Here is a 23,591-nt window from a genome sequence, read left to right as displayed (position 1 = left end):
TATTGGTTTCAGTCAGTGTCAGGGAAGACAGTCTCCCAATAGTCAGAAAACATGCAGGTAATCAGCAGCTTCTCAATAAGATCTCAGTAGTTGGGTGAGTGGGCTCAAGCCTACACACCAAGAAGGAAAATGGTGGATGTATGATCTTCCTCTGGGGGTGTTCAACGGGTAAAGGACAATTGCCCATAGAGAGCATGTGCATAGCCTCAGTAAACGCACTGCGCATATGGTCATCATATCAAGTGCTGACCAACCTCCCACAATTCCCACATGTTGTGAGAGAAACCCGGTGCGTATGGTAGTTGTGTATATGGTAGTTGAGCAACAGCCCACTCCCAAGGGAAGAATCAAAGAGAAAAGAAAATCCCAGAACAATGCCAGTGTATAAAACCCCAAGTTGAGGGCTGAACAGGGCACTGGGATCTTTCAAGTCATCCACTTGGCCCTCTTTCAAGTATGTTTTGCTTCCTTTCATTACTGCTCCAAAACTTTTTAATAAACTCTCGACTGGGAGCAGTGGCTCACATCTGTGATCCCAGCACTTTGAAAGGCCAAGGCAGGTGGATCACCTGAGGTCAGGAGTTCAAGACCAGCCTTGCCAATGTGGTGAAAGCTTGTCTCTGCTAAAAACAAACAAAAAAATAAAAATACAAAAAATAAGCTTGACATGGTGATGTGCACCCATATTCCCAGCTGCTTGGGAGGCAAAAGGAGAATTGCTTGAACCAAGGCAGAGGTTTCAGTGAGCCAAGATCATGCCATTGCACTCTAGTCTGGGCAACAAGTGGGAGACACTGTCTCGAGGAAAAAAAAAAAAAAGAATTTTTAAGCTGTAAGTCTCATGTGGAGAAATACACCTTGAAATCACTCCAAAGAGAGAAATGAGCCTTTTCCTTAATTAACTATAACTTAGTCCACATGTTTATTCTAAGGCCTTGAAATAATCCTGTTTCTTCATATGTATCTGATATGGTTTGGCTGTATCCCCATCCAAATCTCATTTTGAATTGTAACTCCCACAATTTCCACATGTTGTGAGAGGAACCTGGTGGGAGGTGATTAAATTATGGGGGTGGGTCTTTCCTGGGTTGTTGTCATGACAGTGAATACATCTCATGAGATCTGATGGTTTTAAATAGTTTTCCTACATGAGCTCTCTCTTTGCCTGCCACCATCCATGTAAGATGTGACTTGCTCCTCCTTGCCTTTTGTCATGATTGTGAGGCCTCCCCAGCCATATGAAACTGTAAGTCCATCAAACCTCTTTTACTTCCTAATCTCAGGTATGTCTTTATCAGCAGCATGAAAATGGACTAATACAGTAAATTGGTACCAAAAGTGTGGTGCTACTGAAAAAGATACCCAGATATGTGAAAGTGACTTTGGAATTGGGTAACAGGCAGAGGTTGGAACAGTTTGGAGGGCTCAGAAGAAGACAGGAAAACTTGAGATAGTTTGGAATTTTCTAGAGACTTGCTGAATGGCTTTGATGAAAATGCTGATGATATTGACAATGAAATCCAGGCTGAGGTGATCTCAGATTGAGATGAGGAAATTGTTGTGAACTGGAGTAAGGGTGACTCTTGTTAACGTTTTAGCAAAGAGACTGGCAGCATTTTGCCCCTGCCCTAGAGATTTGTGGAACTTGATCTTCAGAGAGATGAGTTAAGGTATCTAGTGAAAGAAACTTCTAAGCAGCAAAGCATTCAAGATGTGACTTGGGTGCTATTAAAGGCATTTTTTTTTGTTTTTTTTAGAGATGGGGTTTTGCCATGTTGGTCACGCTGGTCTTGAACTCCTGACCTCATGTGATCTGCCCAGCTCAGCCTCCCAAAGTGCTGGGATTACAGGCGTGAGCCACTATGCCTGGCTGACATTCAGTTTTATAAGAGAAGCAGAGCATAAAGGTTCAGAAAATTTACAGACTGACAATGTGATAGAAAAGATAATCCAATTTTCTAGGAGAAATTCAAGCTGGCTGCAGAAATTTGCATAACCAACGAGAAGCTGAATATTAATCACCAAGACAATGGGGAAAATGTCTCCAGGGCATGTCAGAGATCTTCATCGCAGCCCCTTCCATCACAGGCCTGGAGACCTAAGAGGAAAAAGTGGTTTGGGCTGGGTCCAGCGTCCCAGTGCTGGTTGCAGCCTAGGGACTTAGTACTCTACATCCCAGCCACTCCTGCTGTGACTGAAAGGGTCATGGCTTCAGAGTGTGCAAGCCTCAAGCCTTGGCAGCTTCCATGTAGTGTTGATCCTGTGAGTGCACAAAAGTCAAGAATTGAGGTTTGGGAACCTCTGCCTAGATTTCAGAGGATGTAAGAAAACGCCTAATGTCCAGGCAAAAGTTTGTTGTAGGGGCAGGGCTCTCATAGAGAACCTCTGCTAGGGCAGTGTGAAAAAGAAATGTAGGGTTGGAGGCACCATGGAGTCCCTACTGGGGCACCACCTAGTGGAGCAGTGAGAAGGGGGCCACTGTCCTTCAGACCCCAGAATGGTAGATCCACTGACAACTTGTACCATGTGCCTGGAAAAGTTGCAGACACTCAATGCCAGTCTGTGAAAACAGCCAGGAGGGAGGTCGTACCCTGCAAAACCACAGAGGTGGAGCTGTCCAAGACCATGGGAACCCACCTCTTGCATCAGCATGACCTGGATGTGAAACATGGAGTCAAAAGAGATCATTTTGGAGCTTTAAGATTTCACTGCCCTGCTGGATTTGAGACTTACTTGCATGGGGCCTGTAGCCCCTTTGTTTTGGCCAGTTTTTCTTATTTGAAATGGCTATATTTACCCAGTGGTTGTGCCCCCATTGTAGCTAGGAAGTATCTTACTTGTCTTTTGATTTTACAGGCTCATAGATAGAACTGACTGCCTCAGATTCAGATGAGATGTTGAACTGTGGACTTTTAGGTTAATGCTGAAATGAGTTAAGACTTTGGGGGACTGTTAGGAAGGCATGATTGGTTTTGAAATGTGACGACATGAGATTTGGGAGGAGGAGCCAGGGGTAGAATGATATGGTTTGGCTGTGTCTTCACCCAAATCTCATTTTGAATTGTAACTCTCACAATTCCTGTGTCGTTGGAGGAACCCAGTGGGAGGTGATTGAATTGTGGGGGCGGGTCTTTCCTGGGCGGTTCTGGTGACCAGAATGAATGTGTTTCACAAGATCTGTTTCTTTTAAAAATGGGAGTTTCCCTGCATAAGCTCTCCCTTTGCCTGCCCCTATCCATGTAAGATATGACTTGCTCGTCCTTGCCTTTCACCATGATTGTGAGGCCTTCCAGCCACGTGGAACTGTAAGTCCATTAAATCTCTTTTTCTTTCCAGTCTTGGATGTGTCTTCATCAGCAGTGTGAAAACAGACTAATATAATATCTAAGACTTAAAAAAAAACTAAGGTGAAATTTACATAACACAAAATTAACCATTTTAAAGTGTACAATACAGTGGCATTTAGTAAATTCACAATGTTATGCAACTATACCACCTATATCAAGTTCCAAAACAGTTTTATCACTCCCCCCCAAAAAACTCTATATTCATTACGCAGTTATTTTTTGTTTTCCCCCTAGACCCTGGAAATCACAGGAACCATTAAGTTAGACTAAGAAAACTTAAAGACATAAGTAGGTATTTAAAAAGACAGATTTTAGATGGCTGTATAATTGGTTCTAGTCATATAAAAAATAGTTTTTTTCAATAATCTCAATTCCAATTTTTATTAGCCATTTTATGTACATTGATAGCAAGTCCTGAAAATGGTAAAACATGTCCAGAATTTCTTTTTTTTTTCTTTTCTGAGACAGGGTCTCACCCTCTCACCTAGGATGGAGTGTAGTGGTGTAATCACAGCTCACTACAGCCTCAATCTCCTGGCCTCAAGTGATCCTCTCCTGTCAATCTCCTGAGTAGCTGGGACTACAGGCACATGCCACCATGCCCAACTAATTTTTAAATTTTTCTGTACAGATGAGGGCTCACTATGTTGCCCAAGTTGGTCTTGAACTCCTGGACTGAAGCAATCCTCCTCCCTTGGTCTCCCAAGTATTGGGATTATAGGCATGAGCCACAGCACCCAGCCCAGGGTTTCTTATACAGTCAATGTACAAATGCTCATTTACATTTTGCATAATAATGAAGATAAAAATGATACAACAGTTATGGCGACATACAAATATGTACAAGGATTCAAGACAGATTTTGTTATTTGGCTTATAACAATGTGTAGATACTACACAAAGAATGAGGATGTAATTTTCATTTACAAGCAAAATGTGACCAAAATCCCTTTTCTTCTTAAAAATAGAAAAATAAAATTCTTGAGAATACTAATTAGTGACAGCCAAATCTTAGACTATTTTAAATTAGCCTGGTTAAAAACAGGTGAGTTAAACATTGTGCCTTTCAAAAATTAAGGTTTGCAGTTAGAAACATAAAGATTTGATAAAAGTTCTCAAAATAAACTATGAATGGCTTATCCATACCCTCTGGATTCTGGACACATATTAGAAAAAGTAAATGTTAAAGAGGTGATATTTTGGAAAGCTGCATCCCTAGTACTGGAAAACATCTTCGGGAGTACCCAGTGGTCAAACACTAGCAGGAAACTCATGATGCACTAATAATACTGAGAACAAAGTTGGGGGAAGTAATAATCAGCTGTTTTACTGATGTATTCAATATATTAGAATTATGAGGCATGAGATGATATTTATGTGGTTTTTTAAACGTTTTCAAATATTCTTAGGGACTCAATTAGACATGACTGATAGTACGATGTGAAAAATAGTATACCATACATCATCAAGATGTTACCTTACTAACAGGAAATTTAGCTTTTAATAACTAACTGAATTTTATTCTACTGGGTTGAGAAGCAGCTGCCAATTTTGAGAACTACATGAGTTAACGCGATCATGCATGATTAAGTTAATGCCACAGAAACCAAAATGATAGTTTACAAAAGAAAAAGTAGCCCATTTTTTGGTTTGTAACATCAGGCTAATATGGCTTAGGGCTTAAAAGCAAGGATAAGGGTAGCACTGGGGCTCAGGTGCAAATCTGCTTTTGCTCAAGGAGAGAAAAGGCATGAGAAGGGGTGAGACAACCCTGAATGGTGGTGGCACCTGGATGTGTAATTACCACAGTGGGCCAGAGACAGGCTGGTACATCACCCTCTGGCTCAGGTACTCTGGGAACCAACCCTCTCCTTCAATTAAATTGAGAATACAAATATCTGAAAGCATGCTTACCAAAAGTAGATTATTTATCCTCATATTACAAAGCTCAGAAGAAGGAGACATTTATTTTTAAAAGAGAGCTAAAAAGTTACAGGGTTTCTCCTTATTTCATCTTGAAAACTAACCCAAGGAGCACACATTAAAAAAAAAATTCCTTGACTATTAATATTTTTAAAAGGCACTTAAAATATTCCTTTCCAATCCAACTTAAAATACATCTCTGTCAACCACATTTTGGGTATTAAAAGCACATAATTTTTGTGCAATTTTTTCTTATAACCCAGTGATATTTACCATCTATAGGGCCAAAAAGGTTTGAAGGACAGAGCTCCAACTTTCTGCAGAATGATCTGAAAGTGCTTTTATCACAGAAACAACAACATTAATGACTTGCTCTCTCACTGACAACATTCTGTAGTCGTTTCAGTAAAACATCATCATTTTCTTGACAGGCACGTTTGGCAGGGGATTCTGCATCACTATCGATGGCTATTGCTCGCTTCTTGGTTCTCTGCTCACCTTGCCTTATCATGTTGTTGATATCTTTCAAACTCTGTACAGAAACAGAAAGTGTGTGAATAAAAGAAGGAGAGGGAAAATGGCAGCAAACAACCAAGTTAATTGTTTTTTCCTGCGCTCTATCCTCTATCCAAATCTTAACAATGGGATAATGATTCTTTTTTAAAGTTAGAACAACCTAATAAGGGATGGCTAGAACTAATCTTTTCAGATAGTTTAAAAAATCAGATTTAAGGCCAGGTGTGGTGGCCTATAATACCAGCACTTTGAGAGGCCAAGATGGTTTGATCACTTGAGCCCAGGAGTTTGACACCAGCCTGGGCAACAGGGCAAACCCAGTCTCTATAAAAAATACAAAAATCAGCCAGGTGTGGTGGCTTGTGCCTGTAGTCCCAGCTACTCAAGAGGTTAAGGTGGGAGCATTACCTGAGCCTGGGGAGGTGGAGGCTGCAGTGAGCAGTGATCATGCCACTGTACTTCAGCCTGGGCAACAGAATGAGACCCTGTCTCAAAAAAAAAAAAAAAAAATTTGAATTTACTGTAGAACAGTAGTTCTCAATGCGTAGTACCCAGACTAGAAGCAGCAGAAGCTTTTTTGTTGTTGTTGCCTAGGCTGGAGTGCAGGGCACAATCTTGGCTCACTGCAATTTCTGCCTCCTGGATTCAAGCGATTCTCTTGCCTTAGCCTCCCTAGTTGGGACTACAGGTGCATGCCACCATGCCTGGCTATTTTTTTTGTAGTTTTAGTAGAGATGGGGTTTCACCATATTGGTCAGGCTGGTCTCGAACTCCCAACCTAGGGCGATCCACTTGCCTTGGCCTCCCAAAGTGCTGGGACCCAAAGTGCTGGGATTATAGGCGTGAGCCACCATGTCTGACTAATTTTTTGTATTTTTAGCAAAGACGGGGTTTCGTCATGTTGCCCAGGTTAGTCTTCAACGCCTGCACTCAAGCAATCCTTCCCTCTTGGCCTCCCAAAGTGCTAGGATTACAAGTGTAAGACACCTCGCCTAGCTGCTTTTCAACCTTTAATGCACTTACTAATTATTTAAAGATCTTGTTAACCTGCAGATTCAAAATTAGTAGGGCTGGTGTAGGGCCTGAGATTTTGGAATTCTCACAAGCTCCCAGGTGATCCTGATGTTGCTGGTCCATGAACCATACTCTGAGTAACAAGGTTGCAGAGAAGTGGTTCTTGAAATCCACGTATATAACAATTATAGGGAGCATGTCATAGAGTCCTAGACCTGCTAGCTGATGATTTGTTATTCACAAGGTCTGTGGGACAGGTATCTGCATTCAACAAGCTCCCCAGGTGATTCTGATTCATGATTTCAGAATCACTGTCTTAGAAGTCAAGTCAATCTTTGACTCCATGCAGCAATCTCTTCTGAACATCCTTATGGGAAATAAATTTGCAAAAGGAAGAAATATAAGTCCATGAAGAAGTGAATCTTTTTGTTTTTTGAGACAGGGTTCCACTCTGTCACCCAGGTCAGAGTGCAGTGGTGCAATCACAGCTCACTGTAGCCTCCAGGGCTCAAGTGATTTTCCCACCTCAGCCTCCTGAGTAGCTGGGACTATAGGTGCATGTCACCAAACCCAGATAATTGTTTTGCTTTTAAAAATTTTTTTGTACAGATGGCGGCCTGGTATGTTGCCCTTCAACTCTTGGGCTCAATCCTTGCCTTGGCCTCCCCAAGTGCTAGGATTATAGGCTTGAGCCACTATGCCCAGTCAGGTATATTATCCTAGTCAACTTTATCAAGTATAGTAGGAACTCTATAGGTATCTGTGTAACTGAATAACAAAGTAATGAGTTAAGAAGCAGCCACTGTATTTGGACTGAGTTACAATGTGCCCCACTACAATTTCTTTCAGTTTATACTGATTTTGACTTCTGGAAACATACTGAACATATCTGCTTGATAGTCCATAAAGTATGTGAAAACAGCAATTATGTCCATCACATCTTCATTGTTGAACAGGGATAAGGATGGAGATAATCACAGAGTTGTCTATGCACATAAGAGGAGGCTTCTGTTTTTAGACATTTTCCTGGTTACCCTCCACTAAATGCACTTTCACATCCAACACCTTTCTTTACACTTGACATCATGCCCCATGTCTGACCACGTGCAGGTATTGCCTTACTGGTCCCTTTTCAAGATCTTGCTTGAACAGAGAAACATGCTGGGGACTTTCAAAGTGAACTCCACAAAGACCATGTCAATAATAATGGATTAAACTACCTCAAACTGAAGACACTGCTCTTGATGAGAGGAGACATGCCATAGTTAGCAGTTCATATTTTGTTAGCACAGTAGTAACTTGGTCAAAAAAAAAAAAAAGAGGCAAGATTAACAATTGTTGACTGTTAATCTGAAATCCAACCTTTAACCTATGTATGTATGTAAGTTGCTTTGGAGTAAAGCCTGTATCACCTTACCTTAGAAGGGCTACCATTGAACTTGTACAGCAGAGCACTTCTTGGTGTAAGGCCTGACCCATTCTTGTGAGGGGAAACATAAATGGAGTGCTGTTGGGAAATGCGGCGCGGCGAGCCTGGCTGTTGTTTAATATGAGGAAAAGGAGAGAGTGGTGGAACATCCATCTAAAATAACCCAAAAGTCAGATTTTTAGATAAAAGTGTTTCTTTTGTTTTTGAATCTCATATTTTTATTCTTATGGTGACTCCTAGTTAGGAATCAGTTATACTGTAAAAGCTCACTTATGGCTGAGAAAAGCAAAAAAAAAAAAAAAAAAAAATCCATTACTTTTTTTTTTTTTAACAACAGATAAACAAGAATTTATTTTCCTGAATCTTTCAGGATGTCCTATAACTAGTATTAAGAATTCTGGCAGGCTGCAGTGGCTCATGCTTGCAATCCTAGCAGTTTGTGAGGCTGAGGCAGGTGGATCACAAGGTCAGGAGTTCAAGACCAGCCTGACCAACATGGTGAAAACCCATCTCTACTAATAATCTGAAAATTAGCCAGGTGTGGTGGAACGCACATGTAATCCCAGCTAATCAGCAGGCTGAGGCAGGAGAATTGCTTGAACCCAGGAGGTGGAGGCTGCAGGGAGGTGGAGGCTGCAGTGAGCTGAGATCATGCTACTGCACTCTAGACTGGGTGACTGAGCAAGGCTCCATTTAAAAAAAAAAAATAGAATTCTGGCCTGGCACGGTGGCTCACAGAGACCAGCCTGGCCAACAGAGTGAAATACTGTGCTATCTCTACTAAAAATGCAAAAATTAGCTGGGCATGGTGGCACATGCCTGTAATCTGAGCTACTTGGGAGGCTGAGGCACTAGAATCACTTGAACCCAGGAGGGAGAGGTGTGGCAGTGAGCCCCGGTTGTGCCACTGCACTCCAGCCTGAGTGACAGAATGACACTCTGACTCAAAAAAAAATTCTGGATCGGGGTGCAGTGGCTCAATCCTATAATCCTAGCACTTTGGGAGGCCAAGGTGCTCAGATCACTTGAGGACAGGAGCTAGAGAACAGCCTGGACAACATGGCGAAACACCACTACAGCCTCCTGAGTAGGTCCTAAAAACATAAAAGTTAGCCATGCATGGTGGTGTGTGCCTGTAGTCCCAGCTACTTGGGAGGCTGAGCACAAGAATTGTTTGACCCCAGGGGATGGAGGCTGCAGTGAGTTGAGATTGTGTCACTGCACTCCTCCCTGGATGACAGAGTGAGACTGTCTCAAAAGAAAAAAAAAAATCCTGGACAAGATACCAGGTGGTAAGCCACGAGCATCAGAACATCATATTCATGCTTAGAAAGTGGAGGCAAAAAGTAACTAATCTTCTAACATTTGCTATAAGTCTCTCCACAAACACACCTCCCACAACCAAAGCAGTAGCAGAGATAACAAAGAGAGGCAGAGAATTCTGTAAGCCAGCAGGATGATTCCAATATGGAAAAAATCTGTTAATGAAATGGGAAGGACTTCATATGGAAATAGAAAAAATTTAGAAATAAGTTGGTGAGCAAGGATTTAATTTTTTTTTTAATATCCTGTATAATTGAAATAAATTAAGATGGTAGAGATATTCAGGGTATAGCACATGACAGACAGGAAGTGAAACTGATGGAATAGGATGAACAGTTTTGACCTCTGAGGATAGTCACAGACCATATTCCTTGAAAAGAGGAAGAATAGAAATGTAGAGATGCACACAGATACATATACACAGCTATTGGCCGGCTGGATGCAGCTTCTGCTACAGCCCTCTTTCTTTTCTTTCTTTTTTGTTTGAGACAGGATCTTACTCTCTTGTAGTGCAGTGGTGTGATTGTGGCTCACTGAAGCCTTGACCTCCTGGGCCCAAGCGATCCTCCTACCTTAGCTTCCTGAGTAGTTGTGTAATATTCATTAAAAAATTGATCTGGTAATTTTGTTAATCCAGGCCTATTTACTTCCTTTCATCTTTTTTTTTTTTTTGAGGTGAAGTCTTGTTCTTGTTGCCCAGGCTGGAATGCAATGGCAGAGTCTTGGCTCACTGCAACCTCTGCCTCCCAGGCTCAAGTGATTCTCCTGTCTCAGCCTCTCAAGTAGCTGGGATTATAGGTGCCCACCACCATGCCCAGCTAACTTTTGTATTTTTAGTAGAGATGGGTTTTACCATGTTGGCCAGGCTGGTCTCGAACTTCTGACCTCAGGTGATCCCCTAACCTTGGCCTCCCAAAGTGCTGGGATTACAGGTGTGAGCCACAGCATCCAGCCTCTTTTTTTTATTTGAGACAGTTTTGCTCTTGTTGCCCAGTCTGAAGTGCAGTGGAGCAATTTCGGCTCACTGCAATCTCTCCACCTCCTGGGTTCAAGTGGTTCTCCTGCCTCAGCCTCAGTAGCTGGGATTCCAGGCGCCCGCCACCATGTGCAGCTAATTTTTGTAGTTTTAATAGAGACGGAGTTTCACCATGTTGGCCAGGCTGGTCTTGAACTCCTGACCTCAGGTGATCTGCCCGCCTCAGCCTCCCAAAATGCTGGGATTACAGGCATGAGCCACCACTATGCCCAGCCCCTTTTGTCTTTATCTTGAGAAACACATTCATCTCATAATATAACAAGAGAAACAGAAAACAACAGAAAAAAATTACCAAATTAACTGTTAATATTCATGTCCCCATCAAGTCAGTACCCATATGTATATAGAATTTCTAGCAACATAATCACAGTACAGCTAAAATTCCTGCTAGGTGTGGTGGTTCACGCCTGTAATCCCATCACTTTGGGAGGCTGAGGCGGGCAGATCACCTGAGGTCAGGAGTTCGAGACCAGCCTGGCCAACATGGTGAAACCCAATATCTACTAAAAATACAAAAAAATTAGCTGGATGTGGTAGCATGTACCTGTAGTACCAGCTACTTGGGAAGTTGAGGTGGGAGGATCACTTGAGCCCTGGAAGCAAAGGTTGCAGTGGGCTGAGATTGCACCACTGCACTCTAGCCTGGGCAACAGAGTTAGACCTGTCTCAAAAAAAGAAAAAAAAAAATCTCATGATTTTCTCTGGTATCTGTTGTACCATAGCCTTAATCACTGATGAAGTTACTAGTCATGCTCTGATTAATTGCTACTAATTTTCTATATATGCATCAGTGGGGCTTTAAACTTTGACATATTTATCTAGCAAAATAAACTCAGAGTAATCCAACTATGACGGCAAATAATAATAAAATAGTAAAACTTAAAACATACCACATGGTCCTGATTCGACAAGTCGTATTTCAGTGCAAATGACTTCACTCTTCCTACATATATTGTATTGTAAAATTTTATAAGATCACCTCTTTCCTCTTTCACTGATCCATTGGAACAGTCAGGTGTTTTTGCAGCATCTTCCAAGTCTGTTAAAAAGAATGCAAAGTTGTGATATAAAGCATACTTTATTTTTTTGTTTTTGAGACAGGGTCTCACTTTGTCATCCAGGCTGGAGTGCAGTGGTACAATCTTGGCTCATTGCAGCCCTGATCTCCTGGGTTTAAGTGGTCCTCCCATGTCACCCTCCTGAGCAGCTGGGACTATAAGCATGCACTACCATGCCTGGCTATTTTTTAATTTTTATTTTTAGTAGAGATGGGGTTTTGCCATGTTTCCCAGGATGGTTTTCAACTCCTGGGCTCAAGTGATCCCCTGCCTCAGCCTCTCAAAGTGCTGAGATTACAGGCATGAGCCACAGTGCCCAGCCACAAAGCATACTTTAATATACAGGTTGGTGATTTAAATTACCTTTCTACAATATTAAGAAAATCCTACAAATCTTTATGTAGAGAAATCAGTATTTTTAGAGAAGGTTCAGAAATCCATCTGTATTACTTATAAGTCAAATTGGAATCTAGAGAAATGCAAACATAGGAACTGAAGGTGGTGCTCTTTTCTCTAGATGCCACTTCAGAATGTTTTCACAACCACAGCTTTTGAGCTTACTGTCACTGGTGGCTCTTAGAGGGACAACAGCTTTGGGCTAGTGTTTAGCTAAGTTCTACAGTATGGGAGGCAGAGGCAAACCCCAGCTTCAGATAACAGAAGGGACTGTAGATATTTCTTCTCGGCTCTTTGAGAAAGGTGGAAAGATTCTAAAAGGTAAAGCATATCCTGAGAGGTTAAGGAAAAAGCAAAATGAATTAGGTTTATTTCTCTGCAAATACATGGTAGGTAACAGGTATTCTAAGAGCCTGATTACACCACGTACAACAGGAACCCTGATCAGGAACCAATGTTCAGATTTTAGTGAACACCTTCAACTGTAAGATGATAGCTTGCCCCAACAGTTTCCTATTTATTGGTACAACTCTGGGATAGCTTGTGAAACCAGGCAGAACTTTGTCCTACTATTTTTTCGGGAGGAAGAGTATTACAGAGTATTACAAACTATCATCTACCTGTATATACAAGAACCATGTGTTTAGAAAAGCTAAGAAAACCACTGCCAATTAAAAAGAATTTAGCATATATATGAAAAAAGCTCTCATTCTCAATATACTGCAAAGTTTGAGAACATGGGTAGAAGCATGCCTTCATTTTAGGAAAACCAGAAAACTCAAACTTGGTTCAAAGGCCAAACAGCCCCAGGGGATCTCAGTCCTAATTTGGATATATCTTTTTTACTTCTGTTATTTTAATTAATTTATTTATATATTTTTGAGATGAAGTCTCGCAATGTTGCCTGGGTGGAAGTGCAGTGGTGCGATCTTGGCTCACTGCAACCTCTGCCTCCTGGGTTCAAGTGATTCTCCTGCCTCAACCTCCCGAGTAGCTGGGATTATAGGTACATGCTACCATGCCTGGCTAATTTTTTGTATTTTTAGTAGAGATGGGGTTTCACTATGTTGGCCAAACAGGTCTCCAACTCCTAACCTCATGATCCGCCTACCTTGACCCTCAAAGTGCTGAGATTTCAGGCATGAGCTACCGTACATGGCCCACTTCTTTTATTTTTAAAGGATCTTGACTGGGGAAGGAGGGTAGCTGTGTGGTTAAATAAAGTTGAGGAAATGTTGTATGTAATATTGGAAATTCAGAATGCATGTTAGTATTGGGCTCTGAGAAGTACTGCAGTTGGGGGAAAAAAAATAACTCACATGTTAGTTTGATTCCATACTTCCCCAATTTTTTATATATAGTCTCTCTCTTCCCCTAAAACACTTATACTACCATTCTGGGAAACACTATTCCCCAGTATTCTAAAGCATACTGACTTGGTAACAGCTCTTCTAGGTTATTCTCATTATATGGATCAATTAAAATTATTTCTTTTGTTCTGGTTGTATGACAGGTTCTTGATCCTCTTGCCTCAGCCTCCTGAGTAGCTGGGACTACAGTTGCATGCTGCTACACCCGGCTTTCTTTTTTTTTTTAACCTTTTGTAGAGATGGGGTCTCCCTATGTTGTCTAGGCTGGCCTCTATCTCCTGGGCTCAAGTGATCCTCCCACCTTGGCCTCCCAAAGTGCTGGGATTACAGACATTAGTGATGATACATGGCCTAAAATTATTTAATGTCCTCCTTGGATAGGAAATTTCTTGAGACAGAAACTGTAATGTCTTCGTATTTCTGTGTCATTCCAATTCCAGTTGTTAATATTTAAGTAAGGTAAGGAACTATACTTTATTTGAATGAACCAAACATTTACAACTGTGGGAGGCTGGGTGTGGTGAAACCCTGTCTCCATAAAAAATTTTAAAGATTAACCAGGTGTGGTGGCATGCGCCTTTAGCCCTAGCTACTCGGGAGGCTGAGATGAGAGGACCGCTTGAACCAATGAAATCAAGTTTGCAGTCACCTATGATCGCCTGACTACACTCCAGCCTAGGCAGCAGAGCAAGATCTCATCTCTAAAATAAAAAAAAAACTAAAGAAAAAAAAAAGACATTTAAAAAACCAACTCAGCCAGGTGTGGTGGCTTATGCCTGTAATTCCAGCACTTTGGGTGGCTGAGGTGGGAGGATTACTTGAGCCCAAGAGTTCAAGACCAGTCTGGGCAACATACTGAGGCCCCATCTCTAGCAAAAAAAAAAAAAAAAAAAGCCATACTCATTAACAAAATACAATACATTTGATATTGTATGTAATAGCTTATAGATATTACATATATAGCTTATTTATTGTATAAAATAGCTTATAAATAATAACAGCTATTACAGGATTTACTATGAACAAGCCTTCTACTAAATATTATATATATGTGTATGTGTATACATAGTTGTGTATTGCATAATGATGGGTTATCTTCTCAGAAATGCTTTGTTGAAATGATTTTGTCATGAGACTATCATAGAGTATACTTACACAAACCTAGATTACGTGGCCAACTACATACCTAGGCTGGATGGTAGAGCATATTGCTCTTAAGTTATAAATCTGTACAGCATGTTACTGTACTGAATAATGCAGGCAATATATCACAATGGCAAGTATTTGTGCATCTAAATATATCTAAACATAGAAAAGGTATAGTAAAAATACAGCATTATATCTTCTAAGACTACTGTTGTATATGTGGGCCATCACTGAAATGTCATTATGGTGCATGACTGTGTGTGTGTGTATGTATATACACACATACATACATATAATTATCTATATATTATATATATTTATAATTTATATATAATGTTATATTATATATATATATATATATATATATATATATTTTTTTTTTTTTTTTTTTTTTTTTTTGAGACAAGATCTTACTCTATCACCCAGGCTGGAGCGCAGTGGTGCGATCATAGTTCACTACAATCTCAAATTCCTGGACTCAAATGACCTTCCTGCCTCAGCCTCCCAAGTAGTAGGGACTACAGGCCTGAGCCACCACGCCCAGCTAATTTTTTATTTTTGTTTTTTTCATTGTGTTGCCCATGCTGGTCTTTAATTCCTGGGCTCAAGGGATCCTCCTGCCTCAGCCTTCCAAAGTGCTGGGATTACAAGCATGAGCCACCACATCTAGCCTAAATATAATTCTTTTTAATCCTTAAAACAAGTTTCTAAGGAAGTAATATAAAGTTTTCAATTAACTACAAACACTTGAGTACAGTGTTATGTTTGTGTTACTTAAGCTATAATCTGGGTCTCACAAGTATTCTAATCAAGACTGCAAGTCTTGGGTGGTCTGCTAACAGGATATTGAAGAATGCATGGCCTATGAGGAGAGAGCTGGTGTTTTAATCAGGAAATTCATTCTTCACTACAACAGTTTCTGTTAGGCATATCTCAGTCAATGACCAATGGTTTTCTCATTAACATACTCAAGGTCAGAATTTTTTTTTTTTTTTTTTGAGATGGAGTCTTGCTCTGTTGTCTAGGCTGGAATGCAGTGGCACAGTCTCAGTTCCCTGTAACCTCTGCCTCCCAGGTTCAAGTAATTCTCCTGCCTCAGGCTCCCCAATAGCAGAGATTACAGGCATGCACTACCATGCCCAGCTAATCTTTGTATTTTTAGTAAAGATGGAGTTTTACCGTGTTGGCCAGACTGGTCTTGAACTCTTGACTTCAAGTGATCCGCCCACCCTACCCTCCCAAAATGCTGGAATTACAGGTGTGAGCCACCATGCCCGGCCAGAAATGGGTCTTTACTGATGAAAAGAGTGAATGTTGGCAAGTGTGGTGGCTCATGTCTGTAATCCCAGCACTTTGGGAGGCTGAGGTGGGTGGATGACTAGCCTGACCAATATGGAGAAACCCCATCTCTACTAAAAACACAAAATTAGCCAGGCGCGATGATGCATGCCTGTAATCCCAGCTACTTAGAAGGCTGAGGCAGGAAAATCAATTGAACCCAGGAGGCAAAGGTTGCAGTGAGCTGAGATTGTGCCATCCCACTGCAGCCTGGACAACAAAAGCGAAACTTTGTCTCAAAAAAGAAAATAGTGAATGTTTATTAAGTGTGACTAATGCTAAAAATGAGCTCATGTTCAAGAGATAAAAAGTATTTAAGATAAGCAGCTTGGCTAAAATATTTGAGACACTGCCCTCAATAGCATGAAAGGGATGAAAGATCCAGTGAAGTCTCTCAGCTTTACTCTTAGGGGTGATAATGTAAGGCTAAAAGCTCTGAGAAGTCCCATGTCTAGCCCTGAATTCTGATCCATGGTATTTGCTTGATGCTAGCTTTAAGGTTGACTGAATCCTGCATTTGAAATCTTGGCACCTGTTCTTGAGCAAATCTTTTCTATGGGTGGTGGTCAGACAAGAGAACTGGGCCATCTGAACTTACTGCATAGTATACACAAACTGTGTGTGTGTGCTTTTTAAACAGTAGTTATTTTACCACCCATAACTAATTTGTTTATAGAACCACTGTTCTTCCTAAGTTGGTGTTCTTTGGTGTATCCAAGTCTAGGTCAAAGCAGCTAGCCAAAGCTCCAAGAACTGGAAGGTGGCTTATCTGAATATAGACTTGTTTGATTGTATATCTTCCTATATAACTTTTATCTTTCGTTTTTTCTTTTTTTCTTCTTTTTTTTTTGAGATAGGATCTTGCTCTGTCTGGAGTACAGTGATAAGATCATGGATGGCTCAGTGCAGCCTTGACATCCTGGGCTTAAGCCAACATCCCCAATTCAGCCTTCTGTATAGCTTGGACTATAGGCATCCACCACCACATGTAGCTAATTTTTAAAATTTAAAAAAAAAAAAATTTTTTTTTTTTTGAGACAGTCTCTCCCTCTGTCGCCCAGATTCGGAGTGCAATGGCTTGATCTCAGTTCACTGCAACCTCCGTCTCCTGGGTTCAAGCAATTCTCCTGCCTTAGCCTCCTGAATAGCTGGGACTACAGGCACCTGCCACCATGCCAGCTAATTTTTGTAATTTTAGTAGAGACAGGGTTTCACCATATTGGCCAGTCTGGCCTCAACCTTTGACCTTGCAATCCACTCACCTTGGCCTCCCAAAGTGCTTGGATTACAGGCATGAACCACCAGGCCTGGCCCTAATTATTTAAATGTTTTGTAGCAATGGGCTCTCACTATGTTACCCACACTGGTCTTGAACTCTTGGGGTCAAGCAATCCTGGTTTGGCCTCCCAAAGTGCTGGGATTTTATCACTCTCTTTTTGAGTGCCAGAATTCCTGAGTTCATTATCCCTGGATATTTTCCCTGACTTGTGCCATCACCACTGTACAGGATCTGTAACAATGGTTTTTTGCTTACTTGCTAATAAATATCTAGTTAATAACTGTATGTAAGGCAGAGTGTGGTGGCTCACCTCTGTAATCCCAGCACTTTTAGAGGCTGAGGCAGGCGGATCACCTGAGGTCAGAGTTCAAGACCAGCTTGGACAATATGACAAAACGCCATCTCTACTAAAACTACAAAAATTAGCTAGGTGTGGTGGCAGGTGCCTGTAATCCTAACTACTCAGGAGGCTGAGGCAGGAAATCACTTGAATCCGGAAGGCGTAGGTTACAGTTAGCTGAGATCGTGCCGTTGTACTCCAGCCTGGGTGACAAGCAAGACTGTCTCAAAAAAAAAAAAAAAAATTGTGTAGCAGAAAACTATATACACAGGAAGTGGCAAAACTTCAGTCACCTCAAGCTTCTTTGGCAGATACTTATCAAAAAGAAAACAAAACAAAAATCATCATCTCTTATCTTTTGCTTACTTCTACTCTCAGAACTTCACTGTTCTTTTATCTCAGATACTTGCCAGGAGTTAGTTTCTCACAGAAAAAACACAAAACATGCAAGGGATCCACAGCTTTCTAGCTGACCTCTGATGTTTGGTTTTGTAGGAACAGAAAAACCATTCTGGATAGGCAAGCAACATGTATAACAGATATAGAAAAAGCCTTTTTAATAGTTTGTCAGGGTTACTGTCTGTTTTTTTGTTTTTGTTTTTAAGACGGAGTCTCACTCTGTCACCCAGGCTGGAGTGTAGCAGAGCCGTGATCTCAGCTCACTGCAACTTCTGCCACCCGGGCTCAAGTAATTCTCCTGCCTCAGCCTCCTAAGTAGCTGGGATTACAGGCACCTGCCACTGCACCTAGATAATTTTTGTATTTTTAGTAGAGATGGGGTTTCACCATCTTGGCCAGGCTGGTCTTGAACTCCTGATCTCGTGATCCATGCACCTTGGCCTCCCAAAGTGCTGGGATTACAGGCATGAGCCACCGAGCCTGGCTTTTTTTTTTTTTTTTTTTTTTTTTTGAGATGAAGTCTCACTCTGTCACCCAGGCTGGAATGCAGTGGCATGATCTTGGCTCACTGTAACCTCCACCTCCTCGGTTCAAGCAATTCTCCTGCCTCAGCCTCCTGAGTAGCTGGGATTACAGGTGCCCACCACCACATCCAGCTAATTTTTGTATTTTTAGTAGAGACAGGATTTCACCATGTTGGCCAGGCTGGTCTCAAACTCCTGACCTCAGGTGATCCACCCACCTTGGCCTCCCAAAATGCTGGGATTACAGGTGTAAGCCACTCCACCTGGCCAGGGTTACTATCTTATGTACTCCTCACTGCCTTGAAAAGGCTCCAGAATAATACACTTACATAAAAAGAATTGAGTTTGGCCTATTATCCTCAAATGGAGTCAGATTCTAGGACATTATTAAAAGATCTTTTTGGGGAATGAAATGTTAAAAGTTTCTACCCGGCCGGGCACGGTAGCTCATGCCTGTAATCTCAGCACTTTGGGAAGCTGAGGCAGGCAGATCACAAGGTCAAGAGATCAAGACCATCCAGGCCAACATGGTGAAACCCCGTCTCTACTAAAAATACAAAAATCAGCTGAATGTGGTGGTGCGCGCCTATAGTCCCAGCTGCTCGGGATGCTGAGGCAAGAGAATCGCTTGAACCTGGGGGGTAGAGGTTTCAGTGAGCTGAGATCGCACCATTGCACTCCAGCCTAGTGACGGAGTAGGACTCTGTCTAAAAAAAAAAAAAAAAGTTTATATCCCAATGGACACCATAATGATTATGGATATTTTTGAATTGTTATTTTTCTTTAAAAAAAATTTTTTTTTTTTTTTAGAGATGGGGATTTCACCATGTTGGCCAGGGTGGTCTTGAACTCCTGACCTCAGGTGATCCACCCATCTCGGCCTCCCAAAGTGCAGGGTTTATAGGCATGAGCCACTGTGCCCAGCCTCATTGTTTTTGTAATTAAAAAATTTGTTTTAATTCAGCACATTTTCTCCTAAGAATTTATCCTACCAGGCATGATGGCTCACGCCTGTAATCCCAGCACTTTGGGAGGCTGAGGCGTGCGGATCATGAGGTCAGGAGATTGAGACCATCCTGGCCAGCATGGTGAAACCCCGTCCCTACTAAAAATACAAAAAAAAGTAGCTGGGTGTCATGGCACATGCCTGTAGTCCTAGCTACTCGGGAGGCTGAGGCAGGAGAATCCCTTGAACTTGGGAGGCGGAGATTGCAGTGAGCTGAGATTGCGCCACTGTACTACAGCCTGGGCGACAGTGCAGGACTCTGTCTCAAAAAAAAAAAAAATTTATCCTAAGGATGTGGCCTAAAGATTAAGCTACAAATAATGATCATCACAGAGCTGTGCGTAAGTAGAAGCAACTTGGCCAGGCATGGTGGCTCACACCTGTCATCTCAACACTTTGGGAGGCTGAGGTGGGTAGATTGCTTGAGCCCAGGAGGTGGAGACCAGCCTGGGTATCATGGCAAAATCCAACCTCTACAAAAAATTAGTTGGGTGTGGCAGAAAGACTGAGATGGAATGAGTCCCGAAGTCAAGGCTGCTGTGAGTAATGATTTCGTCACTGCAGTCCTGCCTGGGTAACAGAGTGAGATCCTGTCTGACAAAAGAAAAGAAAAGAAACAAGGGGGAAGGGAGGGGAAGGAGAAAGGGAAAAGGAAGGGAAAATGACCTAAATGTCTCACACTGTGGGACTGAGGAAATCACAGTACCTAGGCTTGGCACACGGCTCATGACTGTAAACTCAATACTTTGGGAGGCTGAGGTGAGTGGATCACTTGAATTCGTGATTTTGAAACCAGCCTGAGCAAACATGGTAAAAACATGTCTCTACGAAAAATATAAAAATTAGCCAGGGTGGTGGCACATGCCTGTAGTTCCAGCTACTCAGGAGGCTGAGGTGGGAGTATTGCTTAAGCCTGGGAGGTCAATGCTGTAGTGAGTCATGATCATGCCACTGCACTCCAGTGTAGGTGAGAGAACAAAACTCTGTCTCAAAAAAAAAAAAAAAAAAATCACAGTATCTATATACACATGTATGTATTATTTATACTTTAAATACATGGAAAGATGAGACAAGGGAAAGGATGTAGGTGGAAGAGGTGCATGAAGACTAAACATTTGATTTTCCTTTCTTTGAAAAAAAGATAATTGGCGCCTGAAGTTTTAGCATGACAGTGGCAAGAGGGTGCATTCTTGCCTGTGGTAGCAGAATTACCTATACATAATACTTATATGAACAGGATGTTTTGTCTTTTTTGTTTGTCTTTTTTTTTTGAGACAGAGTTTTGCTCTTGTTGCCCAGGCTGGAGTGCAATGGTGCCATCTTGGCTCACTGCAACCTCCGGCCCTGGGTTCAAGCAATTCTCCCACCTTAGCCTCCCGAGTAGCTGGGATTACAGGAATGTGCCACCATGCCTGGCTAATTTTGTATGTGTAGTAGAGATGAAGTTTCTCCATGTTGGTCAGGCTGGTCTCAAACTTTCGACCTCAGGTGATCTGCCCGCCTCGGCCTCCCAAAGGGCTGGGATTACAGGTGTGAGCCACCACACCCCACCTGAACAGGACATTTTGTTAACAGACTCCTCAGGAAGATTACTGTCAGCTACCTTGTTTTCTCTGTTATTCAGATTTTACAATTTTATTAAGTTTCTTTTATGTGTTTCATTAACATGTATAAATAGACTAGAAAACTTCTTCCAAAACACAATTAACAGGGGACAAATTAATAGTTTTAATACACTATACCAGCACATTCTAATCTCAAACTTATTTGTTTTCAAAACATGTGTGTATTGTCCATCTTACCTCCTCAGGATTCACATTTCCATGTTGTCTGATACCCACTATATTATGTACAGTGTCATCCAATATGTTTTACATATAGCATGTTAAATTGGATAACTTACCACAATCTATCATTTCAAAGTCATCATTTATATTTTTATTATATGCCACAACTTCTCTTGGAATACTTTTCAGCAGAACACTTCTATACACCTAGAGGCCAGAGGTGAAAAAAAGAACTGCTCAGTCACAGAGGTATAGGTTAAACAAAATCAAAATGAGACAAGGAAAGTATCAAGCCAATTAAAAACTATTTATTTGGGCTGGGCATGGTGGCTCATGCCTGTAATCTCAGCGCTTTGGAAGGCCAAGGCGGGCATATCACAAGGTCAGCTTGACCAACATAGTGAAATCTCATCTCTACTAAAAATAGAAAAAATTAACCGGGCATGGCGGCGGGTGCCTGTAATCCCAGCTACTTGGGAGGCTGAGGCAGGAGAATCATTTGAACCTGAAAGATGGAGGTTGCAGTGAGCCAAGATTGCGCCACTGCACTCTAGCCTGAGTGACGCTTCGAGACTCCACCTCAAACAAACAAATGAACAAAATCAAAAAACAACTGTTTGACTGTGTGATACTCAAGGGTAAAATGTTATTAGCTCAAGTAAGTATTGATTATAACCCATACCATAAAAGAGGGGTTATAGCTCAAGTAAGTATTGATTATAACCCATACCATACTGGAGAAGAGCCCACAACCTAAGACGGGCTTAGTTTATAAAACAGAAGTAGTAGCAACTAAAGACTGATGATCATGATTTACTAAATAAAAGCAACTTCAAAGACCTTAATTTGGCCAGTGTAATCCCAGCACTTTGGGAGGCCAAGACAGGTGGATCACTTGAGGCCAGGAGTTTGAGACCAGCCTGGCCAACATGCTAAAAGCCCATCTCTACTAAAAATACAAAAATTAGCTGGGCATGGTAGCACACACTTGTAATTTCAGCTACTATGGAGGCTGAAGCAGGAGAATTGCTTGAACCCTGGGGGTGGAGGTTGCATTGAGCTGAGATTGCGCCACTGCACTCCAGCCTAGGCAATAGAACGAGATTCCATCTCAAAAAAACAAACAAAAAAACAAAGACTTGAATTAATTCCTCCTCCTTTTTAATTCCTTACACAAGAATCAACTGGTCTTTTTTTTTTTTTTTTCTTTTTTCTTTTTTTTTAGATCCAGGGTCTCACTCCATGGCTCAGACTGGAGTGCAGTGGCACAATCATGGCTCATTGCAGCCTTGACCTCCTAGGCTCAAGCGATCTGCCTGCGTTGGCCTCCCAAACTGGTGGGATTACAGGCGTGAGTCACTGCTTGGGCGAAGAGTCATTAGTTCTTAATGAAACTTGTTTTCCTGCTCCCAGCCCATTCCCATCTCCTTTCAGATGGCCACATGAGAATCGTTTCCCCCCTCTGCCCCTAAACTGTTTCTCACCTCTGAGATAGCTGGAAAGGCATGATTCATTCCCCTTGTATTATATTATAGGTTACTGGTATTAAGAGGATATATAGGGAACTGTGGTTTGGCCCATTTCTGACTCATACTAACCTCACCTTAATGATCTTCAAGGATAATCTAGAGCTTTCTAGGCTCTGTTCCTGAGGGATTTTCTAAAGAGGCCCAGAAAATCTTAGCTTATCACGGGATAGAACAAATGCCTGTACTTGGTTCTCCAAATGTTTCTATATTGCTTGCTATAATATATTTTAGGGCTTAAACAAAGCTCTCTTAGAAACGGATATAACTACTAGTGGTGTGAGGCCCCATCTCTGTTTCGGTCTGCAATCTAGGCTACTACTTCTATCTACAATTTTCAGGGCCAAAGAAGAGGCCATTATGCTTTCTAACAGCAGAGCAACTAGGTTCTATTTTTTGAGACAGAGTCTTGCACTGAAGGCTGGGCTGGAGTACAGTTGCACAATCTCTGCTCACTGGAACCTCCACCTCCCAGGTGCATGCAATTCTTCTGCCTCAGCCAGCTGAGTAGCTGCGATTACAGGTGCGCACCACAACACCCAGCTAATTTTTTGTATTTTCAGTAGAGACAGGGTTTCACTATGTTGGCCAGACTGATCTCAAACTCCCGACCTCGTGATCCACCCGCCTCAACCTCCCAAAGTGCTGGGATTACAGGCGTGAGCCAACCCGCCTGGTCAGCAGCTAGGTTCTTGAATGAGGGCCAGTGGGAGGGGGAGGTGGGGAGGGATAGCCTGGGGAGAAATGCCAAATGTGGGTGAAGGGGAGAAGGAAAGAAAAGCACACTGCCATGTATGCTCCTACGCAACTGTCTTGCATGCTCTGCTCATGTAC

General features: G+C 41.8%; 1 protein-coding gene across 5 annotated transcripts in view; it reads right to left on the bottom strand.

The window, feature by feature from the left end:
* Window positions 1-3,699: 3,699 nt before the first annotated feature.
* The window catches only part of RBL1 (RB transcriptional corepressor like 1), a 90,583-nt gene continuing 70,691 nt past the window's right edge, over window positions 3,700-23,591 (bottom strand). For all 5 annotated transcript variants that reach the window (XM_054256856.2, XM_035297979.3, XM_035297980.3 and 2 more), the window contains 4 exons: window positions 21,348-21,438; window positions 11,479-11,627; window positions 8,218-8,382; window positions 3,700-5,802 (listed from right to left, as the gene is read on the bottom strand). In XM_054256856.2, coding sequence (XP_054112831.1) covers window positions 5,632-5,802; window positions 8,218-8,382; window positions 11,479-11,627; window positions 21,348-21,438 — 576 coding nt within the window. In that variant the 3' untranslated portion in view covers window positions 3,700-5,631. The remainder of the gene's footprint in view (window positions 5,803-8,217; window positions 8,383-11,478; window positions 11,628-21,347; window positions 21,439-23,591) is intronic.

Source organism: Callithrix jacchus, chromosome 5 (genome assembly GCF_049354715.1).
Source record: "Callithrix jacchus isolate 240 chromosome 5, calJac240_pri, whole genome shotgun sequence".
NCBI classification, from domain to species: Eukaryota; Metazoa; Chordata; class Mammalia; order Primates; family Cebidae; genus Callithrix; species Callithrix jacchus.
The sequence above is the reverse complement of the archived record's forward strand: the minus strand, read 5'-3'. Positions and strand labels throughout refer to the sequence as shown.